Source organism: Cydia pomonella, chromosome 1 (assembly GCF_033807575.1).
Source record: "Cydia pomonella isolate Wapato2018A chromosome 1, ilCydPomo1, whole genome shotgun sequence".
NCBI lineage: Eukaryota > Metazoa > Arthropoda > Insecta > Lepidoptera > Tortricidae > Cydia > Cydia pomonella.
The window spans coordinates 48,783,778-48,806,512 of NC_084703.1; the positions used below are offsets into that span (position 1 = coordinate 48,783,778).

The following is a 22,735-nucleotide window of genomic DNA, read 5'->3' on the forward strand; positions in this document are numbered from 1 at the left end:
CGGCCGGGTTATGGCCAAAATCCGGCCGGATTGAAAATCAATCCGGTTTGCAATCCCTACAGGTGGGTTCCCGGCAGTGAATGTGTTAAAGGGTCCTCGTTTTTTAGTGCTCTGGGGCCCCCTATTCCTGAGTGCCCAAGGCCCTCGTGTAAAAAGACTGCCTTGCTGGTGAGTTACTAACCTCACTGAACATATGTAGCATTTTTCCAATATCTCTAATATTTCATCTAGAGCGCCGTCCTTTTTATCACAACCCCACAAAACATGGTGAACATTAAGATTCCCAAGTACAATAAATAAATATTATAGGGACATTCTTACATAAATTGACGTCCCACGGTAAGCCAGGCTTGTGTTGTGGGTGCTCAGATAACGATATATATAATATACAAATCCTTAAATACATAGAAAACATATGGATGTTTTCCCGGTAAGGGCATTTATTTGTGTGATGAGCACAGATATTTGTTCCTGAGTCATGGGACTCAGGAACAAATATCTGCGGGCGTGGAGGGGGCTCGTGCTGGGCGACACAACCCAAATGGTCTGCCCGTTTACATACGTCGGGTGTAGCGGGGGATAATATATTTGGCTTGACACTGAATACAAACGTATCAGGAAATCGTATGGTATTTAGCCAATTACCTATTTTATTTAACCAATTATTTTTTGTTTAAACGTTCCTGTGTTTTTTGAAGGCATCTATTTTTTTTTTATTTTTTCGCTTTTGTAATAAGACGACTGTGTGGAAAATTCTCCCCGAATGTAGCCTCGCTTCAATTTTCTGGACTTTATGTCCAATAAACCATGTTCGTGTATTTTATACGTCCTATAGGCGTAAGGGGAGACGAAGGAGTTTGCGAGAGTGATTTATTTTCTTGCAAATCTAGAATAAAATGAGCCGGCGGAGTCGCGTGACCCAGCTGGGTCAGTCATTACTCATCACTGACCGCTTGACCAGGTGGAATATGTCCTCCGAACTACACTGAGGCTAATTAAAATCCACATTCGAGACGTCCCACCATCTGTCGATGGGACTGAAAGACCTAGACCGCGGGCCCCCTTCTCTTTATTGGACATCTTGTCGTTACGATCAGTTCGCGAGATTCCTTGCATTTCTGCATATAGCGACTATTTATTCGTTCCATTACGGAAGCGGAAAACTCAGAAAAGTGTGCCTTTTCAAAACCCTCATGTTGAGCTAAGCTAAGCTAACTTGAAAGGTCTGTTTTTCATCTCCTGAACCTGAAGTTGATATGGTTGCCACCAATGTTTCCTCGGGCAACCCTCTTGAAGTTAAATTTAGCGTTTACATTTTCAGAACTACATAATATTGACGGCAATAACTACAAAACCTAAAATATCTTAAAACTAACGAAATATCGACACTTTTCTGACCTCATATCGATTAAATACATTACAAAAATGGCGCGTAATCCATGAAACAAAATAAGTTACCAGCCTACAAAATGTTGTACTAGAAACTGTGTCAACAATTGGGGTCAACACGAGTCGACGCAGATTTAAAACTTCAATCGCCTATCGATACAATTAAAAAGGCGCCTTATTACCTTCACTTAAGGTGCACTTCAGCTGAACGGCACGAACTGCAGAAAATAAATCAATTATTTACAACAGCAACACGCCCCACCCTAATGAGAAAATTATTTTTGTGTGACTCTGTCTTGTGACGTCGGCGCGACTTCGGGCGGATAGAATAATAATTCCGCGCTCGTCTACAAAATGTGAATCAGTGAAGGTCGCGGAGCCCGTTGCCAATTACTTCGCTAGCTGCGTGCCACATATTGTTTACGGCTGTGCACTCGGCCGCATTTACGTAACCTATCGATCCGAGGGGGCTCGCCTCTCAGCTGTTAGCGATGTTGAATTTGTGTTCGAAGGTGAAGAGCGCGAGGCCGCTGGAGCGATGCTTCGCAAGCGTGGTGGAGCTACCGAAGCTGCAGGACTTCGGCGTGCAGAACGAGCCCGTGTTGGAGTATCGCGCCGGGAGCAAGGAGCGTGCGGCGCTGGAGGATGAATTAAAGAAGACGGCGGCCGTCACCGAAGACGTCCCCATCGTGATCGGCAACGAAAACATCAAGGATGGCGAGCCGCGCTATCAGGTGATGCCGCATAACCACGGTAAAAAGCTCGCTAAATTCTACTACGCATCAGAGAAGACTATCCAAAAGGCTATCGGGGTGAGCGTGGAGGCGCAGGCGCGATGGGACCGCACGCCGTACGAGGAGCGCGTGCGAATCTGGGAGCGCGCGTCGGAGCTTATGGCCGGCGCGCACCGCCAGCGTCTCAATGCTGCCACCATGCTCGGCCAGTCCAAGTCCGTCGTGCAGGCCGAGATCGACGCGGCCGCCGAACTCATCGACTTCTTCCGTTTCAACGTCTTCTTCCTGAAGGAAAATGCGAAATATCAACCCATCTCTGAAAATCCTAAAGTAACCAGGAACTCTATGAGGTTCCGTGGAATCGATGGGTTCATTGCTGCCATAAGCCCATTCAACTTCACGGCTATTGGTGGTAATCTCGCTTACACTCCGGCTCTAATGGGCAATGGAGTTGTCTGGAAGCCATCTGACACCGCTGTCCTTTCCAATTGGAGAATCTTCAACATCATGCGGGAAGCGGGCTTGCCTCCAGGTGTAGTTAACTTTGTGCCTGCTGATGGACCTACCTTTGGCAAGACAATTACTTCATCCCCGCATCTTGCTGGTGTCAACTTCACCGGTTCTGTGCCCACTTTCAACTGGATTTGGGGAGCGGTAGCTAAGAACTTGGACCGCTTCCGTAACTATCCCAGGCTCATCGGTGAATGTGGGGGCAAGAACTATCACTTCATTCACCCAACTGCTGATGTTAAGTCTGTTGTGACATCCACCATCCGCTCAGCCTTTGAATATTGTGGCCAGAAATGCTCCGCTTGCTCCCGGATGTATGTCCCCAGGTCTCTATATGAACCCATCAAGGCAGGCCTGTTAGAGGAGCGTGCTAAACTGAAAGTTGGAGATGTCAATGACTTCAGCATCTTTATGGGGGCAGTTATTGATGACAAGGCATTTGCTAGGATTACAGGTTACATCAAGAATGCCAAGAACAACCCCAAGAACAAGATACTGGGTGGTGGAGAGTTTGACGACAGCAAAGGTTACTTCGTACAGCCAACGATCATCGAGACGAGCGACCCACATGACAAGCTCATGGTGGAGGAGATATTCGGTCCTGTGCTCACCATGTACGTGTATGAGGATAAGGATCTCATGCAGGCACTGTCTCTCGTGGGATCCTCAACTAGGTTCGCTTTGACGGGTGCCGTGTTTGCCGCCGACCAGGACTTCCTGCATCTGGCTCTGGAGGAGCTGAAGCCGACCGCTGGTAACTTCTACATAAATGACAAATCTACAGGATCCGTGGTGGGCCAGCAGCCGTTCGGCGGCGGCCGCATGTCAGGCACGAACGACAAGGCGGGCGGACCCACTTATGTCATGCGCTGGACCTCCCCGCAGTCCATCAAGGAGACCTTCGTGCCGCTGCGGGATATTGATTACCCATACATGCGGGACTAAGCTAGCAAGCGGTTAACAACATGATACTTGAACAATAATTAGGATAAAGCTATGTAGCTATGTTCGGAGATGTTGTTTCATGCCAGTGGCGGCTACAGTACTGGCCAATCATATAGGAGATCCTATATGTCTAACAAACCTCATATATTACCCTCTTATCTCTTCCTTAATGTTATAAAAAGCTACATGGTTCCTGTTGTAATATGAAAAATATATCATTAAAAAAAAACATATTTTTGGCCGGTACTGTATCTTAGGTAATATTTGGACTTCTAAAATTACAGCATGTATAGCGATGCAACTAATAAAATGTTAAACAACTGTGCTTTTTAGCAACGTTTACAAGTTACTCTGACTTGTCCCAATAAGGCCTAGTTTCCCCTCTGAGATTGTCAGATGGAATTTCGGAATAACTAGTGCCTAAATTCTTTCAATTTACCCAGGCATATTTTAAAGTGCTAGAGAATGTCTAATACTGATATATATGCTTATAGGTTTGGCCAACAAGTTACTTTACGAGTTAAAAGAACCATATGCTCTTCACTTTGCGAGTACCATCTCCATAAAAAGAATAGTATAATGTTTTATCTGCTCTACAGCCAACACAAATTCACCAGACTACTCTAGTTGCGTCTCTATAACGGAGATCAAGTCCGCCACTGTCTCATATCATATAAGTCAAAATTACTAGCAGTAGATAAAAGTAATTGAAATTAAATAGATGTTAATATTTACCTATTAGGTATTGCACATGAAGTATTGGAAAAATGCTGTGATGTATTATTTATTTACTTATTTATGTGGTTCGCTTCACAGTCGGAGACGGACTGCCTCTTATCAGTTGCTATCTGGATGTGCGTCTGTCTGCATTTATACGGTTGATAACCGACATATTTGTAGAGAGTATTAACACTATTGTTATTACCTTTTTAAGTTTAATTTCGAAGCTTGCGTTCCTGTGTTATTTTATAATTATTATAGTCATTGATATTCCAAATAAATTGTGGAAGTTGAATGTTGTTTTTTTTGTGACCTTCAATCTATAAGTAGATAGCCTTTCGTATGCGCCTGTCAACAATTTGCGATTTATTTAGCAATCATGACATCTTCATGTTTAACATGAATTTGGTTAAATATATATGGAGCAGATCTGCTCCTAAGCATTCCAAAGGATAGAATGGACGGATGGCATTATAATCTTGGGAACCCGTGTCCTTTGAGTCTAAATTTAAAGAAACAGGTCTCGTTTTTAAGAGGCTTTGCGCTCAAAAAACTTCCCGAGTTTTAAATCCCCAGTCGAGTCTTTTATTGAGTATTTTTTAAGCGTACCTCAAAAGAAAATCGAGCCTCCGAATAAAGACTCCGTCAACATTTTATAGGTTTTATCTTTATCTAAATAACAGTCGCTACTGTATGATTTATATGAAGACAAACAAATGCATATTGAATTTTATTGTCAATAAATTGAGAGTTACATATAAGGACTCGAGTCTATACAGAAGACTTAAGGCGCAGGGTAGGGCAAGGCATTCTCCATACAAACCTTGTGCAAGTTTTATTCGTTAGTTTAGGCACTATAGCATTTAATTTCATTTTTTGCTTGTATATATTGGATATACGCAGAACTTGATGTAGAAATTTTTCTTTATTAAAAAAAAATTCAATAATTTTAAAAAATACATCTAGCCCTAACTAACAGAAAAATAAGCATATTTACCAAAAATAATAACTGTAGCGCAAACACAAACGAAGAAAAAGGCGCACAAAGTTTGTATGGAAAGAGCTTGCCCTACCCTTCGCCTTAATTAGGTATAAGAATCTGAAAAACGGATTTCTCACAAATAAGTAATGACAGATATAGACAAACTATTAATAGAGGCTTGCAGCGCGTTTGTGAATAAGAACCAGGAATTAGCACACAAATAATGGTTACAATGTTTTTGTTTTCCTTAATCAATAGAGGACTAGTTCAACATTTTCCTCAAAAGCAACCATGTAGAATCTGTGTAATGTGTAAGGACAAATTAGGTGATAGTCAGACCAACCAAAGTTGGCAGCGATTTTGATGTGATTTACACGCGATTCTCGCCATCAGATATATCGAAGCGGCCGAGGTGCTCAAAAATATCTAATAGGCACATGCATTCAGGCGTGTTCAGGTATTAGTGAGTACATTGTCCGCAGCGATATACAGGGTGTTTGTTAAGTCATCCGCAATAATTTACGAACTGAATATATGTATAGGTCATATTGAGTTACTTTTACTATGAACCAATCGCGAAAAAGAAATTTACTTTCCCATAGAAAATGTCAAGGTTAGATTAGACAGGCAAATTGTATGAAAAAACTCGAAATCTCTTGGACAGTCCTGAAATTTGGTATGTATGTAAATGAAAGGCCCCTTTTTCATGTCCACACCATTTGACATTTGGGGACCTCGAAGAATCGCAACCATTTTGAAGAATGTGCACTATCCTGTAGAAATTCGCGTTTTACTCAAAATCTACGTTCTCTATTAAAATATGGTGTAAGACAACAATAAAGCTTATTAAATTCTAGACAAAAAGGTCCCCGATATTTTTGCGGAAAAAATACATCTTGTTATAGAAAATACTCGCTGAACCTAGATTTAGTGCTTATACTAAACACTCCCATGGGACGTTCTCTTAATAGGAAACTCTGAGGAATATGAAATCCACTTTTATATACAGTGTGTCCCTAGCCATTGGTATTTAGGGTTTTTAATTTCTTCGAAACCGCTACACCGGCTGTTATGATACTTTGTACACTGGTTCTAAATACCCTAATGCATATGTACATTTCGGCTTTGTCCAATGGCTAGGGACACACTGTATACATTTGTACATGACCTAGTATATTAAGTACCTATTCTATGGTAGACAAGCATTGAACGCGAATATTCTCACCATGAATATATTACATTATTACGACAATGGAAGAGAATGCACAGTAAAAACAGCATACAGTATTCGTAGTTATTATTACATACACTTACTTATTACCTACTATAGGTTTCTTGAAAAACGTAATGCGGTACTTAAGAGGAAAGGGAACGGCGGCTTCTCCTTACAAACATAGTGCCTATTAAGTTCCTCGCTGGTCTACCCTGCCTATTGGCCGAAGCCGATGGTCCTAGGTCCAAATCCATGGCATTTATTTGTGTGATGAGCTCATGAGCATTGGTTCCGGAGTCATAATCATCTCTTTCGGCTGTGCAGTAGTCGGGTAAATAAGGGAGGGTCGCGCGCCGTGAAAAGGGGTCACGCGGCCAGTTGGCAAAGAAAACACGGGAGTTTACGTAAACATTATATAAGTATTGTTAGCATCCAAACCTAGTCCGTATTTACCATCGTTACGTCTGTACAGAGACTTAAGAGGCTCCCCGCGGTTTTCATCGATTTTTGACTAGTTTTGAGTCGTTACTCCTACATTTGCACTACAGATAGAATTATAAGACAAACGGCTATCGGTTCTTCAATCTTTTATCTCCAATATAGTCTCCATTCTAGTCTGCCGGATTTCGAAAGAAATTAATATTTTGTTTTTTAAGGTTTTTTTTTTAAACTTAAGAATAAGAATTTATTTATTGCCACATATTACAGGTTCACTATAAAACAAAAAATAAAATAAAACATTACATACCTAATAAAGAAGTAGAAAAAGAATTATAATAATTTATACATATGAATAACGCAGAAATATTGGGCAAATGGTTCCAGTCTCAGCGTGTGCTGGGCCGAGATGCCCGGCGCTGGTTTTCTCTAAAAACACTTTTTTCGTTAGGTACTAGATTGCTGTGAAGGATTTTACATGTACGTAATCTTCACATTTGGGTTTGTCTTTGACGTCTCTAAAAACTAGTCGGAGATTTTAATTTTAAACGAATTAACACCATAGGTATGGCCAGAAAACCAGGTTTTTGGCCTAAAATTGTTCAATTTTGATGCCAAATATCTCGAAGACAATGAACTTTGAAGTAAATATGGGATAAGGATGGGGATGGGGTCTGATAAGCAGACAGCAGTTTTTGTGGCAAAATAAAGTGTTTGACAAAATGAAATACTTATCGACATGTCTGCTATCGATCTTACCTTAACGTTACCTATATACCTATATTTTATGAAGTGAAGATAGCTACCGCAAAATACACAATACGTTTAATATCTTCTTTAATATATTGATCGTTTTCTATTGTTATAGCACTTTGTACTACGGTTTACGGTTTTACGACCGGTCTGGCCTAGTGGGTAGTGACCCTGCCTATGAAGCCGATGGTCCCGGGTTCAAATCCTGGTAAGGGCATTTATTCGTGTGATGAGCATGGATATTTGCTCCTGAGTCATGGGTGTTTTCTATGTATTTAAGTATTTATCAATATTTATATATTATATGTATCGTTGTCTAAGTACCCTCAACACAAGCCTTATTGAGCTTACTGTGGGACTTAGTCAATTTGTGTAATAATGTCCTATAATATTTATTTATGTTTTTATTTTTAAATACATAATAAATGTAATACTAATAAAGAAATGATGTAAAGATTTGGAATTTATTTTCATTCTTGAAATTTCTCGGTTATTAACAGCATGTAGAATTTACATCTCTTATAATTACTAATCTATGACTGACTTATCGATAACAGATTTACCGATGTTTAATTTTTTCAAACACTCGTTTTTGGCACAAAAACTTCTATATCTGATGATAAGCTACAAAAAAAAAAACATTAGAAAAAAAAACTAAGGGATTCAGATCGAAGGTCACTGGTCCCAAGGAGTCCCTTAAGTCTCTTTGTTTACGCGATTATAGAATGTACGGTTCAGGGACGTATTTACCCCAGGGTCAAGGGGCCACGGCCCGGGGCGGCAGGATGCGAAGGACGGCGTACGCCCCACGATTCCAGAAGCCAAAAAAATGCATTTGTGCTTATTATATGGTGCGGTCCAGTACGCCAAACATTAAAATACACCTGTGTGCGGGGTGGGGGAGGGGGGGGGGGGCTTATTCCTACTAGTTATACGCTATATAGTACATAATGCCTAGCCTGCTAAGGCCCAGCCATACAAATAAAAAATCCAAAATTTGTCACTGAAATTTGAAAATGATTGCAGAGAATAGAGTCGATTTTGTTATTTTTTTTAAATTAAACGATATCTAAAAATGCAACTTTATTCCGTTTGATTATGACTTAAATTTCATCGAAATTAATAAGTACTATAACAAAGAGAATTTTAAATAGAGGTATTGATCGGTCCGGACACCATATCTAGTTTAGTTTTATTTGTTATTTTTTTGAGACATTTCATTTCTATACCGTAAAATGGAACACATTAATTAGCGACAGTAGGTAGGGTACTTGTTCGAATATTTTTTGACGTTTATAAAAGCCAGTGGAAGGTAGGTAGATTTCGATGGCTGCTCATGGCCGTATACGCAAGCTCGTGCGTCGTGAAAAATAAGAAATACCTAAAAACTGTCGATTTGTGTGCTCGAAACCCTCACCGGAGCCACTACAGCATCAGCTCGCCAATGAAGAGTGTCGGTACCGACAAAGCGATTCGTCGTGCAGAGACCGGGTGAGTTGGCTTTCGAGCTATTTGCTTTCACTGGCATAGATTGTTAAATTTCTTGTTGCCTAAAACAATTTCCCTATAGGGAGCGTGCATGAACTGTAGGAGGCAGCACAGGAGCCGTCAGATTTTTGGCGCGAGGCGTAAATGTGATGTTTACTGTTCCGATGTAGCCCACAAGATGGCAGAACCTACTATGCACAAGAAAACACGTGACGTGTGAATGTACATGTTTATTGTTCCGATTCAGGCCACAAGATGGCAGATCCTCCAACACGCACGGTCCCTATTCGAGGGCGATTGTACAGGTATATTGTCAAAGAAAACTTTGTAGCCACGAAAATTTACTGCCATCTTTCGACACATGATTAAAACTTTTACAACGCCATTTGACTTCCTTATTCTTTTACCGATATGTGTTAAATTTGTACAAAGTTTTCTTTGACAATACAATTCCATTTCAAATTCCTTGGTTCTTAGGAGGCTAGCCTAGACGAATTAATCGACATTCATGCCAATATATTGAACAGTCGCCATCAGATATAACGGAGCGGCCAAGGCGCTCACAAATATCTGAACACGCCTCTATTGTCAACGCGTTAGGGTGCGTGTTCAGATATTATTGAGCTCCTAGGCCGCTCCGATATATCTGATGGCGGCTGAATCATTAATCATTATTGCAGGGATCGGAAACCGGTATTTTTTGTATGGGAACGAAAACGGTATTTTTTCGTTCTTTGTTAATTACTTCATTTCTAATTAGGCAATCTAATAATACGAAGTCGTTATCTGAAAACACAACTGAGTCCTACATTTAGAGTATAAAATAAACCGAAATATATGGTTATTTCGATGTTTTTGCAAAAAACCGGTTCCGATCCCTGTATTATATCGACTCAAAGTCGATCAATAAATTTTTATAGCTGCCTAAATACCCAGGCACAAATATCACGAAGTTTCGAATAGAATTATGCTTTTATTTAATAACATCTCTAAAATTAGCACAGTTTCCGCCAAGCGACTATTGCTCTTATATCATTGAGTTTAAGACGTCGTCAATCATCCATATCTGAAGGTGTCACCTGAAGGCCTACCGCGAACCACGTTCGACGTGTTGCCTCTCTGTCGCACTTGTAAATTCGTACGTAAGTGTGACATGGAGGCAACACGTCGAACGTGGTTCGCGGTAGGCCCTCTGAAGGTCGAACTATTCGATGCGGTCGTAAGGCCCCGTAGGTTCGCGTTCTCTCAATCAGAATAAGCGAGAGAGCGAGATGACGTGTGCGTGGTAGGGACTGCGGATATCATGTTTTTGAATTTTAATTTGTTGTAAGTTTTAACAAAAAAGTAATCAATTTCAATTCAATTTATTTTCAGAACACGTGTACGTTCCATAGCATGGTTAGTACTGGGTTAGTAACATACTCGTAAACTGAATCACTTCACATGTTTAGCTTTTTCGCTAACTAACTTTTCTAATTTTCTCGGAGAGGCTAACTTAGGTGTAGTTCAGGATAACTTACAGGAATAGTTATTTTCACCACACCAACTGGTAAAGGCCCTCTGGATTGTACAAAAACTAATGAGAGAAGTTTCATTTTATCCACATGTGGGACAAAGTAATCAGTTGCAATTCTTGAGTTGTTTCTTATATTAGCTGATAGACTACACCTACTGGTAAAGGCCCCTCTGGATTGTTCAAAAACGAATGAAAAAAGTTTCATTTTATCCACATGTGGGGCAAAGTATCAGATGCAAATTTTGAGTTGTTTAGCTGATAGTATTGACTTTTAAATGATGATTTTGAACGATTAGTCGATTATTTTTCATTTTGCAAAGAAGCATACGGCCCGCCTGATGGTATGCAGTCACCGTAGCCTATGGACCCTTTAAAAACCTGTACACTCCTTTTTTGAAGTACCCCATACTGTATACCCTCAGGAAAACCTCGGCAGGTAGCTCATTCCACAGCCGGAGCGTCCACGACAGGAAATTCATGATTTCATCTTCCGAACCACTCGCTACGCTCGTGTATTCCCATTTCTTCCCGCCCCGTTCATCGCCGCCATACACGAGGCGGGGACAAATCGGAATAATTTATATGAAAACACGTATTCCTAAATGGGAAAATAAGCCCGGCGAGGACATAAATAAGAATACATTGCTACGCTCGTGGTTCAATTTTAGAATCTTTCGCTAGCTCGGGTATCAGAAGTATCACGAGGGGCTCTTGAGTAGTTGACGGATCTGTTCTAAGGGGGTAATTGCATAAAAAATCCAAATGGGTCGAAGTCTGCAAGGACCCCCGAAATTATATGATAAGACCACTAGTGCTTGTAAAACGAATAAATATGTACAGTACCGTAAAACCACCCAACTATAGTCCAATACTGCAACTATAGTCCACAAATTCAAAAGGAAATTAAGTATCTATACCAATGTTCCTTTTGGTTTACTCCTAGTTTTACCTTCCATTTATAAACATACTTTGCCTTAGAACTACAAAAATATAGTAAAATACACACCTGAACGAGAAAAATTGAGTTTATTTGTGGACCATAGTTGGGAGCTTTGGACTATAGTTGGGTGGTTTTACGTAAAAGATTACGCAATTATGTTGGAAAGTTTTTATATTGAAATGCTTATAAAATCACACGCGCTAAAAATTATCAGCTAAAATTTCCTCGGTCCGAGTTGATAAATTTAATTTGATCGGTTGCTTATGTTGCTATGAGGCCAAATAGATATTTCGACGTATACCGGTACGTACCTCGCTCGGACGGTTATATATTAGCCGTGAGAGCCAAATATGTAAAACTTGCAATAACCTTGGCAGAACCTTCGCCTTGCGAAAGAGTGGTCCGACGATGCTGTAGTGTAGTTGAATTATATAAATAAAAGTCGGTATTTAGCATAATCTATGGTTATATTTAGAGGCGCTTATTTTCTGTTTACCAGTCTGTGTTTGTCACCGTGGTATGTACGCTGTATACAGGATCATATCATATGGTATGGTACAGCTAGACCGCAAACTAGCCTACTGTGTGGTGGTGAACTGGTGAAAATAATAGCTATTACTCGACTAGGTATCGCGCTTCGCGCTCAACGTAGATAATGTTAGTTTATGTTAGCACCTATATTATCATATATGTTTAGGTTCCAATTGCAGCTAGAACGTAGTGATTATATGCTCTTTGATTGCAGCTGCAATGAAGTGTCAGTGTCTCTGGTATAAAGACAGTTATATACTAGCGCATAAACAGATAATGCAAATTTATAGTTAGGCCAGAGACCCAGAGACGGTCTTATGGTCTAATTTCAAACATAGACAGATAGAATAATACTATCTCTGTCTTACGCTAGTAGTAGCACCTAAAAGAAAGGGATACGTATAGTTTTCCTTGTTCTTATTTACTGACAAATTTGGTTTGCCAGACTATATACTTTATAAATAGAAATATAGTCTGTCAAGCTATTTCCGTCAGTAGAAAAAATGCAAATTTTAAAAATTAAGCGCGAGGTGTTATTGTCCCATAGAAAATTAATTCTATGCCTTTTCTATAGATACATACTAACAATATAAATATCAACTAAAAAAAATATAAATTTAGAATGCGAATGACTTAGGACTTTTGATATTTTGTTGTTCTAAAACAAATTGTCTAGAAACAAAACGCAGAATCTAGAATTTTGACAGAAGCCCAGTCTAGCTAAGCTAGTGTATCCTTACCCTAAAATATTGTATATACAATACACGGCGGCGACTGCTTGCTAGTTCTAGAAAGTACAAGAAAGATATAGTTTATTTATATTTCGCCGAAGAATAACCTAAAATTTAAATCAAATTAAATTACAATGGCTAATGTGTTTGGATTAATAGTGTCTGGCCGTTTGGTAAGTAAATAATACGTTGTGCGTTCTGAAAATGCAACTGCATGTAAAACTGACATTCAAATTCTTTAAAAGTTCATTGATCTTATGCTCATTGTAGTTTTAGAGAGAATTTAATGCTTTTAATTACTTAATACTCCAATAAACAGCTAATCTTATGGAGCATTCATGAGAACAAGTGACTTATGATATTATTTATTTACATTAGTTATTTTTGTTGTCATAGTTAGGTTAGGTCCGGCGCACCGACTTAAACAAAACAAAGTGTGGAGTGACATCATTATAAACGTCGTATTTCACAGAAATGTGTCATTAACGACGACATTACCTGAATGTTTCTTAAAAAAATGCCAGTTTCATTAATTTTGTGTTATTTCTACTTAGAATCACGAGCTTTTTCAATGCTGAAGGGATAAAAAAATGTCCCAGTTTCTTCCTATTGTGTTATCATTTCCCCATATACTTTGTATGGCGGTAACAAAAAGGAAAGTTTGAAAAATGTATGGAAATTTTGTGACACAATTTTCTCTTCTTCTTACTCGCGTTGTCCCAGCATTTTGCCACGGCTCATGGGAGCCTGGGGTCCACTAGGCAACTAATCCCGAGAATTGGCGTAGGCACTAGATTTTTACGAAAGCGACTGCCATCTCACCTTCCAACCCAGAGGGTAAACTAGGCGTTATTGGGATTAGTCCGGTTTCCTCATGATGTTTTCCTTCACCGAAAAGCGACTGGTAAATATCTAATGATATCGCAAGTCCGGTCCGGACACATCCCTACAAACAAGTTTCTATTTAAGAAGGGTGTTAAACCGTCACCACTGTGTGTAGACTGTCAGAAGCCTGATGACTTGTCTCACGTATCGTTGGACTGCGACCGGAATTCGGACTTCAGAAAAAGAATTTTTGGTAGTTTAGGCTCCATGCATAATGGACAGATCAATAAAATTGTTGGTTGGCAGAGCCTTTATCAGACACGGCAATCAGTGTATACCACTTTATTGATCTCTCCCTTGCGTAGGGAACTATGAAAGCACCCTTGAGGCTGACATGTTCACCTAGAGTGTCCAAAGCCTCAATAAAAATCAGATAAGAAAAAAAAAGATTTGACGCTAACAAAATATACATGCTAACAGGGCAAGTTCAATAAAAGCTTGTAATTAGAGTTCATCTAACCTTAGTTTGCACTGACTTTATAAAACAAAGTGAGAAAGTGTCATAATACATTAATGAGGACATTGACACACTTTACCACTGCAAATGTCATGTAGAGTTAACTTGGTCCGACTCTAGTATCATATGTGGCTTTCCATCAGAGAAGGGTCATCATGCGCAATAAGGACCTTTCTATCAGAATTTCTGTTGGAATTTCAGATAAAAAAGACCTTATTGCATTTTGCCTTATTCATAAAGATGGCACCTAAATAAATTCCAGGTTCAAACTGACTTCACGCCAGTCTCAGACACGCAGTTCCTCATCACAATACCTGAGGCGGACTCCATAAACTACCTAGTTGTGTTCCTCACCGGCGTGACTCCGCTGCCTGAGGGCGCCTGCGGCATGGTCTACTGGAGCTGGCCGGACCCCTCGGCACCACCCAACTGGCAGCTGCTAGGACACATATCCAACTCCAAGCCTTCGGCTATATTTAAGATTTCAAATCTAAAGAAGTTGCATGAACTGTCTAGTAAGTATGCTGGTTTCAATAATCGGTGTTATTTCTCCCTGCTTCACGTGCCTTCTGGTATCCTGAGGGATGTGACGGCTGGGGACACTTCACCAGTGCTCTTCAAACTGCTCTATTGGGCCCGGTGACTAGCCTGTAATGTGGCTCTTGTCTCTGACGTGATTCTGTCCACCGAACGCATGACTATACATACGTCCATCCCTACGCTTCCTTGCCTATCGTCTAGCTTTTCTAGGCTATCTGGACCTCTCGTGCTCAGATGGCCGAAGAAACCAAGTACACGTTGGGTGCAAACAGTGGAGAGCCTCGTTTTAATGATATACGGCAATGGGTGGGTCCACACTGAGCGAGCTAGCATGCACTGGGCCCAAGCGGCTTGGAGAGCACTTGATAAGAGTCGTCACATCCCTCAGCCATGAGGATACCACAAAGAAAAATATAGAAATATTTTGTAACAGTTGTATACCTACTAACACTTATGGGCTTTATTTCCTTAAATAAATCGTTTTATTCTCTCTTCCTCACGTTGTTCCGGCATTTTGCCACGGCTCATGGAAGCCTGGGGTCCGCTTGGCAACTGATCCCGAGAATTGGCGTAGGCATTAGTTTTTATGTAAGCGCCTGCCATCCTTCCAACCCAGGGGGTAAACTAGGCCTTGTTGGGATTAGTCCGGTTTCCTCACGATGTTTTCTTTCACCGAAAAGCGACTGGTAAATATCAAAGGATATTTCGTACATTAGTACTGAAAGACTCATTGGTACAGCCGGGGTTTGAACCCGGAACCTCGCATGCTCTTACCGCTAGGCCTCCAGCACTCAAATAGATGGTTTTATTATTATTTTATATAGCTTAAATTTCAAGCATTTTGAAAGCCATTGCCGAGAGATGGGACAACCCTATCTTATTTTTCTGGGTGAGAAAATACACGCAGTCGAGTTTTATCACCCGGAAAATATTGTTATAGGATTATTTTTGTTTATTAATTTATTCAAAGTCATCATTGTTTACTAACCATTTTTCTACATGTGTAACTACTAACAAAAAATATGGATTTGAAAAAGTCTGAAAAAATTTTTTTTCATTAAATTTGCCATAGTAACCTTTTACGGATGTTCGTCAGGCGACAACCAGTTCGGCACCGCGTTCGGCGCGCCCAAGATCTGCCACAACGCGCAGATAGGCGTGGCCATCGAGCCAGAGGCCAACGTGTCGCTGCTGGCCTCCTCCGTTGTGAGTACTCAAACATTTATTTATTTATCGGTATTCAGTATAAAAAAATATAAAGAGGCAGTTTTAGAGTGAGATTCAAGAAAAACTTACCGAAAATCGACTTCGATGGTATGGCCACGTCATGAGGCGACCACCAGACCACATGACAAGAAAGGTACTGGAGATGAGTGAAGAAGCCTAGGGGACGCGGCAGACCCCAGACAACATGGATAGGGCTTGTCCAAAAGAAGCGCAACTAACACCCCAGACGACCCAGGACAGGTACGCCTGGCGACGCCATATAAGGAGAGCTGACCCCAAGTAAATGGGATAGAGCTAGGAAGAAGAAGATTGAGTATAAAAAAATATCGTTGGTCAAAATTGGATGAAAATAGCTCAAGATATGAGTGGAAAACTCTGGAGGAGATCTTCATCTGCGAAGACGGGGTTCTTGCTATATATTAAAATTCACTTAAAAATATTTTTAGAATTAACATTAAAAAACTATAATTGAACTTAAGACTAATTCTAAACAACAATGTTAAAATTAGCAAGAAATAAAAGGCTATTTTATATTTTTATTTTATATTCAGTATAACAACAGCCGTAACAGCTGCCCGAGTCTGTGTTTCCGTATGAGTACAATCTGAATCTCTTCAAGGCTAGGGTAAATAGGTATCTCATAGGTAAGCGTGCTCCACCGTAGACCGCATCATCACTTACCATCAGGTGTGATCGTGGTCAAACGCCTGCCTATCCTCCATAAAAAAAAAAAAAAAATATATATAACTAAATATATAAATGCTTACATAAAATAAGGCCAAATGATGATTTATTCACCAAATAGTCCACTGGGGCACTTGTACAATTGATGTCAAGTTAATTTACAAGCAATAAAAATATCATTAATTACAAAAAAACAAATCGCAAAATTCGAATCAATGATACACTAGATCATTAGGGTTCCGTAGCCAAATGGCAAAAAACTGAACCCTTATAGATTCGTCATGTCCGTCTGTCTGTCCGATTATGTCACAGCCACTTTTTTTATTTAGGAGGAAAGGGGACGACCGATTCTCCATACAAATATTCGGCCTAATACGAACATATAGAAAACTAGCCGAATACCAAATAATTACCGAATGTTTGGCCCACATCTAGACTAAATTTCACCTCAGAATAAATAATAGTACGGTCACGTCTGAAAATATCAATACAAAAAAATGCCAAAAATATGTATACACGACTTTATTGCCCATATATTAAGGTGTAAGTATACATGTTTTTGGCACTTTTTATGTATCGATATCTTCAGACGTGACTGTACTACCGTACAGGTGGGATATAAGAATACCCTAAAACTACCCAACTATAGTCCAATACTGCAACTATGGTCCACAAGTTCAAAAGGAAATTAAGTATCTATACCAATGTTCCTTTTGGTTTACTCCTAGTTTTACCTTCCATTTATAAACATACTTTGCCTTAGAACTACAAAAATATAGTAAAATACACACCTGAACGAGAAAAATTATGTTTATTTGTGGACCATAGTTGGGAGCTTTGGACTATAGTTGGGTGGTTTAACGGTATAGATTATGACCCAAACTACATATACTTAGGGAAAAAAGTTTCATTCAGCAAAGAAAATGAAGTAATAAGAAGAACAAACAACATGGAGACGATTCTGGTCACTACAGGAGGTTCTGAAGGGCAAATATGCTGAGGCGAGCCCATTTCGTGGTAAACCATTTCAATATGTTTTAATCTTATTTTTTTCGTAATATATATACTACTGTATGTAAATTAAGTTTTACCACGAAATAAATGATTTATGATAATGAAATATAGTCTACATATGAAGAAAGTTGTCATGGACACCTGTCTCTTGTCATGCCTGCTTTGTGGCTGCCAAACATGTGCATACACAAAAACAATACAACTTAGAATCATAAGAACTCCAAGAGCCATGGGAAGAAGCATTCTAAAAATAAGGAAGATACAAAAAATAAACAGTATAAAAATTAGGCAAAAGACCAGAGTAGTTGACGCTCTCACACAAGCTCTGTCCCCAAAAAGACTGGGCTGACCACATAACACGCCATACTGACAAAAGTTCACCATTGACACAACGAAATGGTGAGGATCACCAGGGGAGCGCCGTCTGGCCGGCCGCAGCAACTTTGGGCTGACGACCAACCCAGGCTGTGATCCGATCCAATAGCTTTGAACAGAAAGCAAATGGATTGAGATGGAGAAGGCCTTCACCCAAAGAAGGGTTCACCAAAAGAAATAAATGTAAACATAGAAATGCCTTATTTATTTATTAGTTTTATTACTCCCGTACAGAAATGACACTTCCTGCAAAACCGAAGTTTGACAGCGATTCAGGGACGAATCATGCTTTCCCTTTCTAATGTATGGCACTTTCCCATTCGGCTATTTAGGGTTATCAAAATTCAAGCCATTATCTGTGGTCGTGCACGTATAGGGACGTCAAGTTGTGCCAACACTAATAATCGCTCGGAGCAATGCTGAGCCCGACTAGTGCTGGTAGGAACTCTTTGAGTCTTAATTAAAGATATCGACTTGTTTTTACGAGACTCAGAGCTTAAAAAACTTCTGAGTCTTTTAAGTCCCGAGTTGAGTCTTTTTTGAGCGCTACTCAAAAGAACTCGAGTCTCCGAATAAAGACTCAGTCAAAAGAAATAGCAGTTATAGTATGATTTATGTTATTTATCCATGAATTTTACATAAAGACTATTTCAAAGTTATTTGTAAAAAAATTACAAGTTCTCCGAAAAGACTCGAGTCTCTAATAAGTTGAAAAGAACTCGAGTTTCGTCTTAATTATGAAAGTCTGAAAAACTGAGTCGAGTCTTAAAGCAGAGGACTCAAAGGACTCGAGTCTTAACCAACACTAAGCCGGACGGAGCCTGCTTTCACTGTCACATGACCCTCTGTTATTCCCCAGGCACAACAAAACTCCTACGTAACCTTCGCCCAGAAGATGCTGGAGAACCTGATCAACTTCGTGGGCTCGTTCGCCGTTACCCAGGAGCAGATGAGCCCCACCCCGGGCGTGTCATACATCCCCCTGAGCACGCTGCAGACCTGGTACCAAAACTTTGAGAGGCGGCTGCAGCAGAACCCCAACTTTTGGAAGAACTAGTCCTCCTGGTAAAGCTGCGTCCCTAGTTACTGAAATACGAATATTATGTTAACTTAGGTGAACGATACTACATAGGTCATTAGATAAGTTTTAGAATAGACAAATATGAAACAACGAGGCCTATCACATAAACTTTTTAAAACTATATTTCCATAGACAATGATTAACTGGAAAAAAAAATACTTTCTTTTTAAATTTCCTTATTAAAAAATCTTAAATATATGAAATGAAAATGTATAAAATATGCGTAAATCGCCCTTAGCCCACGCCGACGTTTTCTAAGTTAAAATCTATTTTTTAATAAGTAAATTTAAAAATAACGTAAATGTTTTACGCCGAAACATTGTCTATGGAAATATAGTTTTATAAAATATATACGACAACCTCATTGTTTCATATTTGTCTATTGCAAAACTTATCTAGGGACCTATGTATTTTTCAAACATGAAAGGTATGGTGTATTCCCATCTGTGCCCGCCCACAAGCGATACAAGATGGCACAGATGGGAATTATTTGTACGTAGCGCCTGTTCCCACCGGGCACAGATGGGAATACACCAAAGGTACGGTGACAGGTGTCATCTCAATACAATTTTGAGAGATTTGGCGTTTTGAGAGGAAAGGGGACGGCCGCTTGTCCATACAAACATTTCGCACAGTGCCTCCGCTTTCGTCTCAAGGTTATATATTGTATAATTATGTAGATGGCACCTTTCACCGTACCCTTCGTGTTTGAATAATACTATAGGCCAATTTAATTAGTTGAACAAAACTTTTTTTTCTAATTTGGGCATAGGGAGTATTACGGCAATGTTCTGCCGCCAGAGTGCAGCACTAGCGTTTACCTATATTTATACTTCGTTTGTTAGAATTAGAAAAAAGGTAAACAATCTTGACGTAATGAAAATTATTAAAAAAAAAATTTTTTGAAAATTTATTATTATTACTTATGAACGCAAAAGAATGTAAATAATTGTATATGATTTGTAATTATTTGATATGACATCTGTTTTTTATTAAAAATACACATCAAGACCTTCTTTCTAATGCTATAAAAAAGAAATTACAGGATCGAAAGAGCTCGTGAGTTTGATTAAAAATAATATTAAAAAAAAAAGTTTAGTGTACAAAATGGCCACTAAGGGCCGTTACAATTGACAGACTGGCCAACGGCAATTAGTATAGAACTACGAAATTTCCCCTACAATAAAATTGAGGGAACGTTTTTAACGATGACCGTGTGTATAGATTATATCAAAGGGAATTTGAAATAGAGGTGTATTGTCGAAGAAAACTTTGTAGCGAAATAAATTTACTGCCATCTTTCGGCACATAATTAAAACTTTTAGAACGCCATTTGACTTTGATCCTTATTCTTTCACTGATATGTGTTCAATTTGTTAAATATCAAAAAGTGGCGCCATCTTACCGGGCACTACATAAAGGTTATCGTCGGTTAAGAGTGTAATTTTCAAAAATGGATTTGGCAGGTTTATACGTCCAACGTTACGGCTATGGAAGGTAGAGGCAAGGAACAGAAACTCCTTAGGCAGAATTGTTGCAAGTGTCCAGCTGTCAGCTATAAATAATAGTTCCAAATCTCTCCAGAGTAGCGCTAGAGTAGCTAAGAACCTGGGCGTTTTTGACGGAGTGAAGTGCGCTGTCTATGATTAGATTTTTTTCTCAAGTATTCTAGGTATTGTACCGCCACCTATCTATGGTTTTTTGTCGGACACTTTTTGGTATATGGAGATTTTGTTCCTTGCCTCTACTTTCCATAGTTATGGCGCCATCGCTCGACACGATGTTGTCATACCTTTGGCCTTTGATCTATTAGATGGCGCCACTTTATGATATTTAACACATATCAGTAAAGGAATAAGGATTAAAGTCAAATGGCGTTCTAAAAGTTTCAATCATGTGTCGAAAGATGGCAGTAAATGTACTAAGGCTACAAAATTTTCTTGGACAATCCACCTCTATTTCAAATAACAAGAAATAATGTCCATATGAAATTTAACTAGGCAACCTATTTCCAATGTGTCAGTGTGAATATTATCTATCAATTATTTATTATCACAAATAAATAACAGTAGGGCTAAGATGGTCGGCTCTTTATCATTTGTCACCATGCCTGTCACGTTCTAACAAGTATGTAAGCGCAAGTGACGGGCATAGTGACAGGTGATAAATGGGACCATGCTGCCACCGCAGATGTGGCTATACGTACGGCGCCATCTGCTGAGGCTAATACTTTTGCTGCTACAATATTGGTCAAATTTACGTGTCTTAATATTTCCTCGTCTATGTTTTCATTGGTCGACTGCATTAGGTTAAGTAATAATTGTTAGAGTTAAGATTGTCATTAAAGAGAATTGATTGTAAAGTCGAAGTAAAAAACGTGCCTCTTAGTATGACATCCAAAACAGATGGCGCTATACTGCTACATGTGTTTCGCGGTCACTGAATTGTCAAACGTCAACTTTTGACAGAGTTACCGCAAAATGTATGGAGTGTGGAATTAAGAGGAGTGGCATCTCTTATGGTAGAACTGTTGCAAAAGTGTCCAGCTGTCAGCTATAAGTAATAGTTCCAAATCTCTCCAGAGTAGCGCTAGAGTAGCTAAGAACCTAGGCGCTATTGACGGAGTGAAGTGCGCTGTCTATGATTTGATTTTTTTGTTCAAGTACTCTAGGTATTGTAGCGCCACCTATTTAAGGTTTTTTGATGACACTTTTTGGTACATGGAGATTTCATTCCTTACCTCCACCTTCCTTACGCAAAATGTATGGAGCTGTACAGCGCCATCTCGTTTACCTGTCAAACTCGAAGCACGAAATTATTTTAGATTATACACATCTTAATCAATGTGTTTGTTTTAATGTATTGACGAACGCTGTAAATTGATTTTTTTAAATAATAAACAATCATATGTTAAGTACTAAATGGTTTTATAGGAAGGTTTAATAATAAACAATCATATGTTAATGGTTTAATAATAAACAATCATATGGTAAGTACTAAATGGTTTTATAGGAAGGACCAAAAATCGTTGACAAAATATAGGATTTCTTTTCTCACACGTAAGGTACAAGATGTAATTAAAAGTTAAAACTGCAATGATTTAATAGTATTACTGCAATGTTCTGCCGCCAGCACCTACCGTAAACCATAGAGTAACTTATACATACTGTGCTTTAAACTGTTTTTTATTGACATGTTTTCACAGATAATAAAATATGACATTGATGCATCAAGGCGGTTTGTTTACAAAGGGCGTGCCGGTTATCTGCCTCTTCATCGCTCGAATACGCAAGAGTGATAGAGAGGTTAGACAACGAAATTTGGATTTTCTTGTTTCGCGGTAGACCCTGTTTTTTTTTTAATACTACGTCGGTGGCAAACAAGCATACGGCCCGCCTGATGGTAAGCAGTCTCCGTAGCCTATGGGAGAATCAACTTTTTAGCGTCACTCGTTGCCATGGTTACGATTAGTTGTCCAGGGGACAAAAGTTCATTGAAATACTGATTTTATGGTACTTAAATGTATTAAACTTGCGTTTTTGTGGTCGTTATAACCAATGTCCATACTAAGCATGTTAATAG

At 39.3% G+C, this 22,735-nt stretch overlaps 2 protein-coding genes across 3 annotated transcripts; both read left to right on the forward strand.

The window, feature by feature from the left end:
- The first annotated feature begins 1,661 nt into the window (after window positions 1-1,661).
- On the forward strand, window positions 1,662-4,593 carry LOC133528854 (delta-1-pyrroline-5-carboxylate dehydrogenase, mitochondrial). Its single transcript, XM_061866343.1, has one exon. The coding sequence runs from the start codon at window positions 1,881-1,883 to the stop codon at window positions 3,576-3,578; it is 1,698 nt and encodes a 565-aa protein (XP_061722327.1). The 5' UTR covers window positions 1,662-1,880; the 3' UTR covers window positions 3,579-4,593.
- Window positions 4,594-12,751: 8,158 nt separating this feature from the next.
- On the forward strand, window positions 12,752-22,331 carry LOC133529103 (protein OPI10 homolog). 2 transcript variants are annotated; one of them, XR_009801100.1, is made up of 5 exons: window positions 12,752-13,063; window positions 14,495-14,747; window positions 15,869-15,978; window positions 18,932-22,090; window positions 22,170-22,331. XR_009801100.1 is itself a non-coding variant. In XM_061866727.1 (4 exons), exons 1-4 carry the CDS (start codon window positions 13,025-13,027, stop codon window positions 19,127-19,129), a joined length of 600 nt encoding a protein of 199 aa, XP_061722711.1. In that variant the 5' UTR covers window positions 12,752-13,024; the 3' UTR covers window positions 19,130-22,331. The 2 variants fall into 2 exon arrangements, 1 of the variants encoding a protein (XP_061722711.1); XM_061866727.1 differs by having other exon boundaries at window positions 18,932-22,331.
- Window positions 22,332-22,735: the final 404 nt, after the last annotated feature.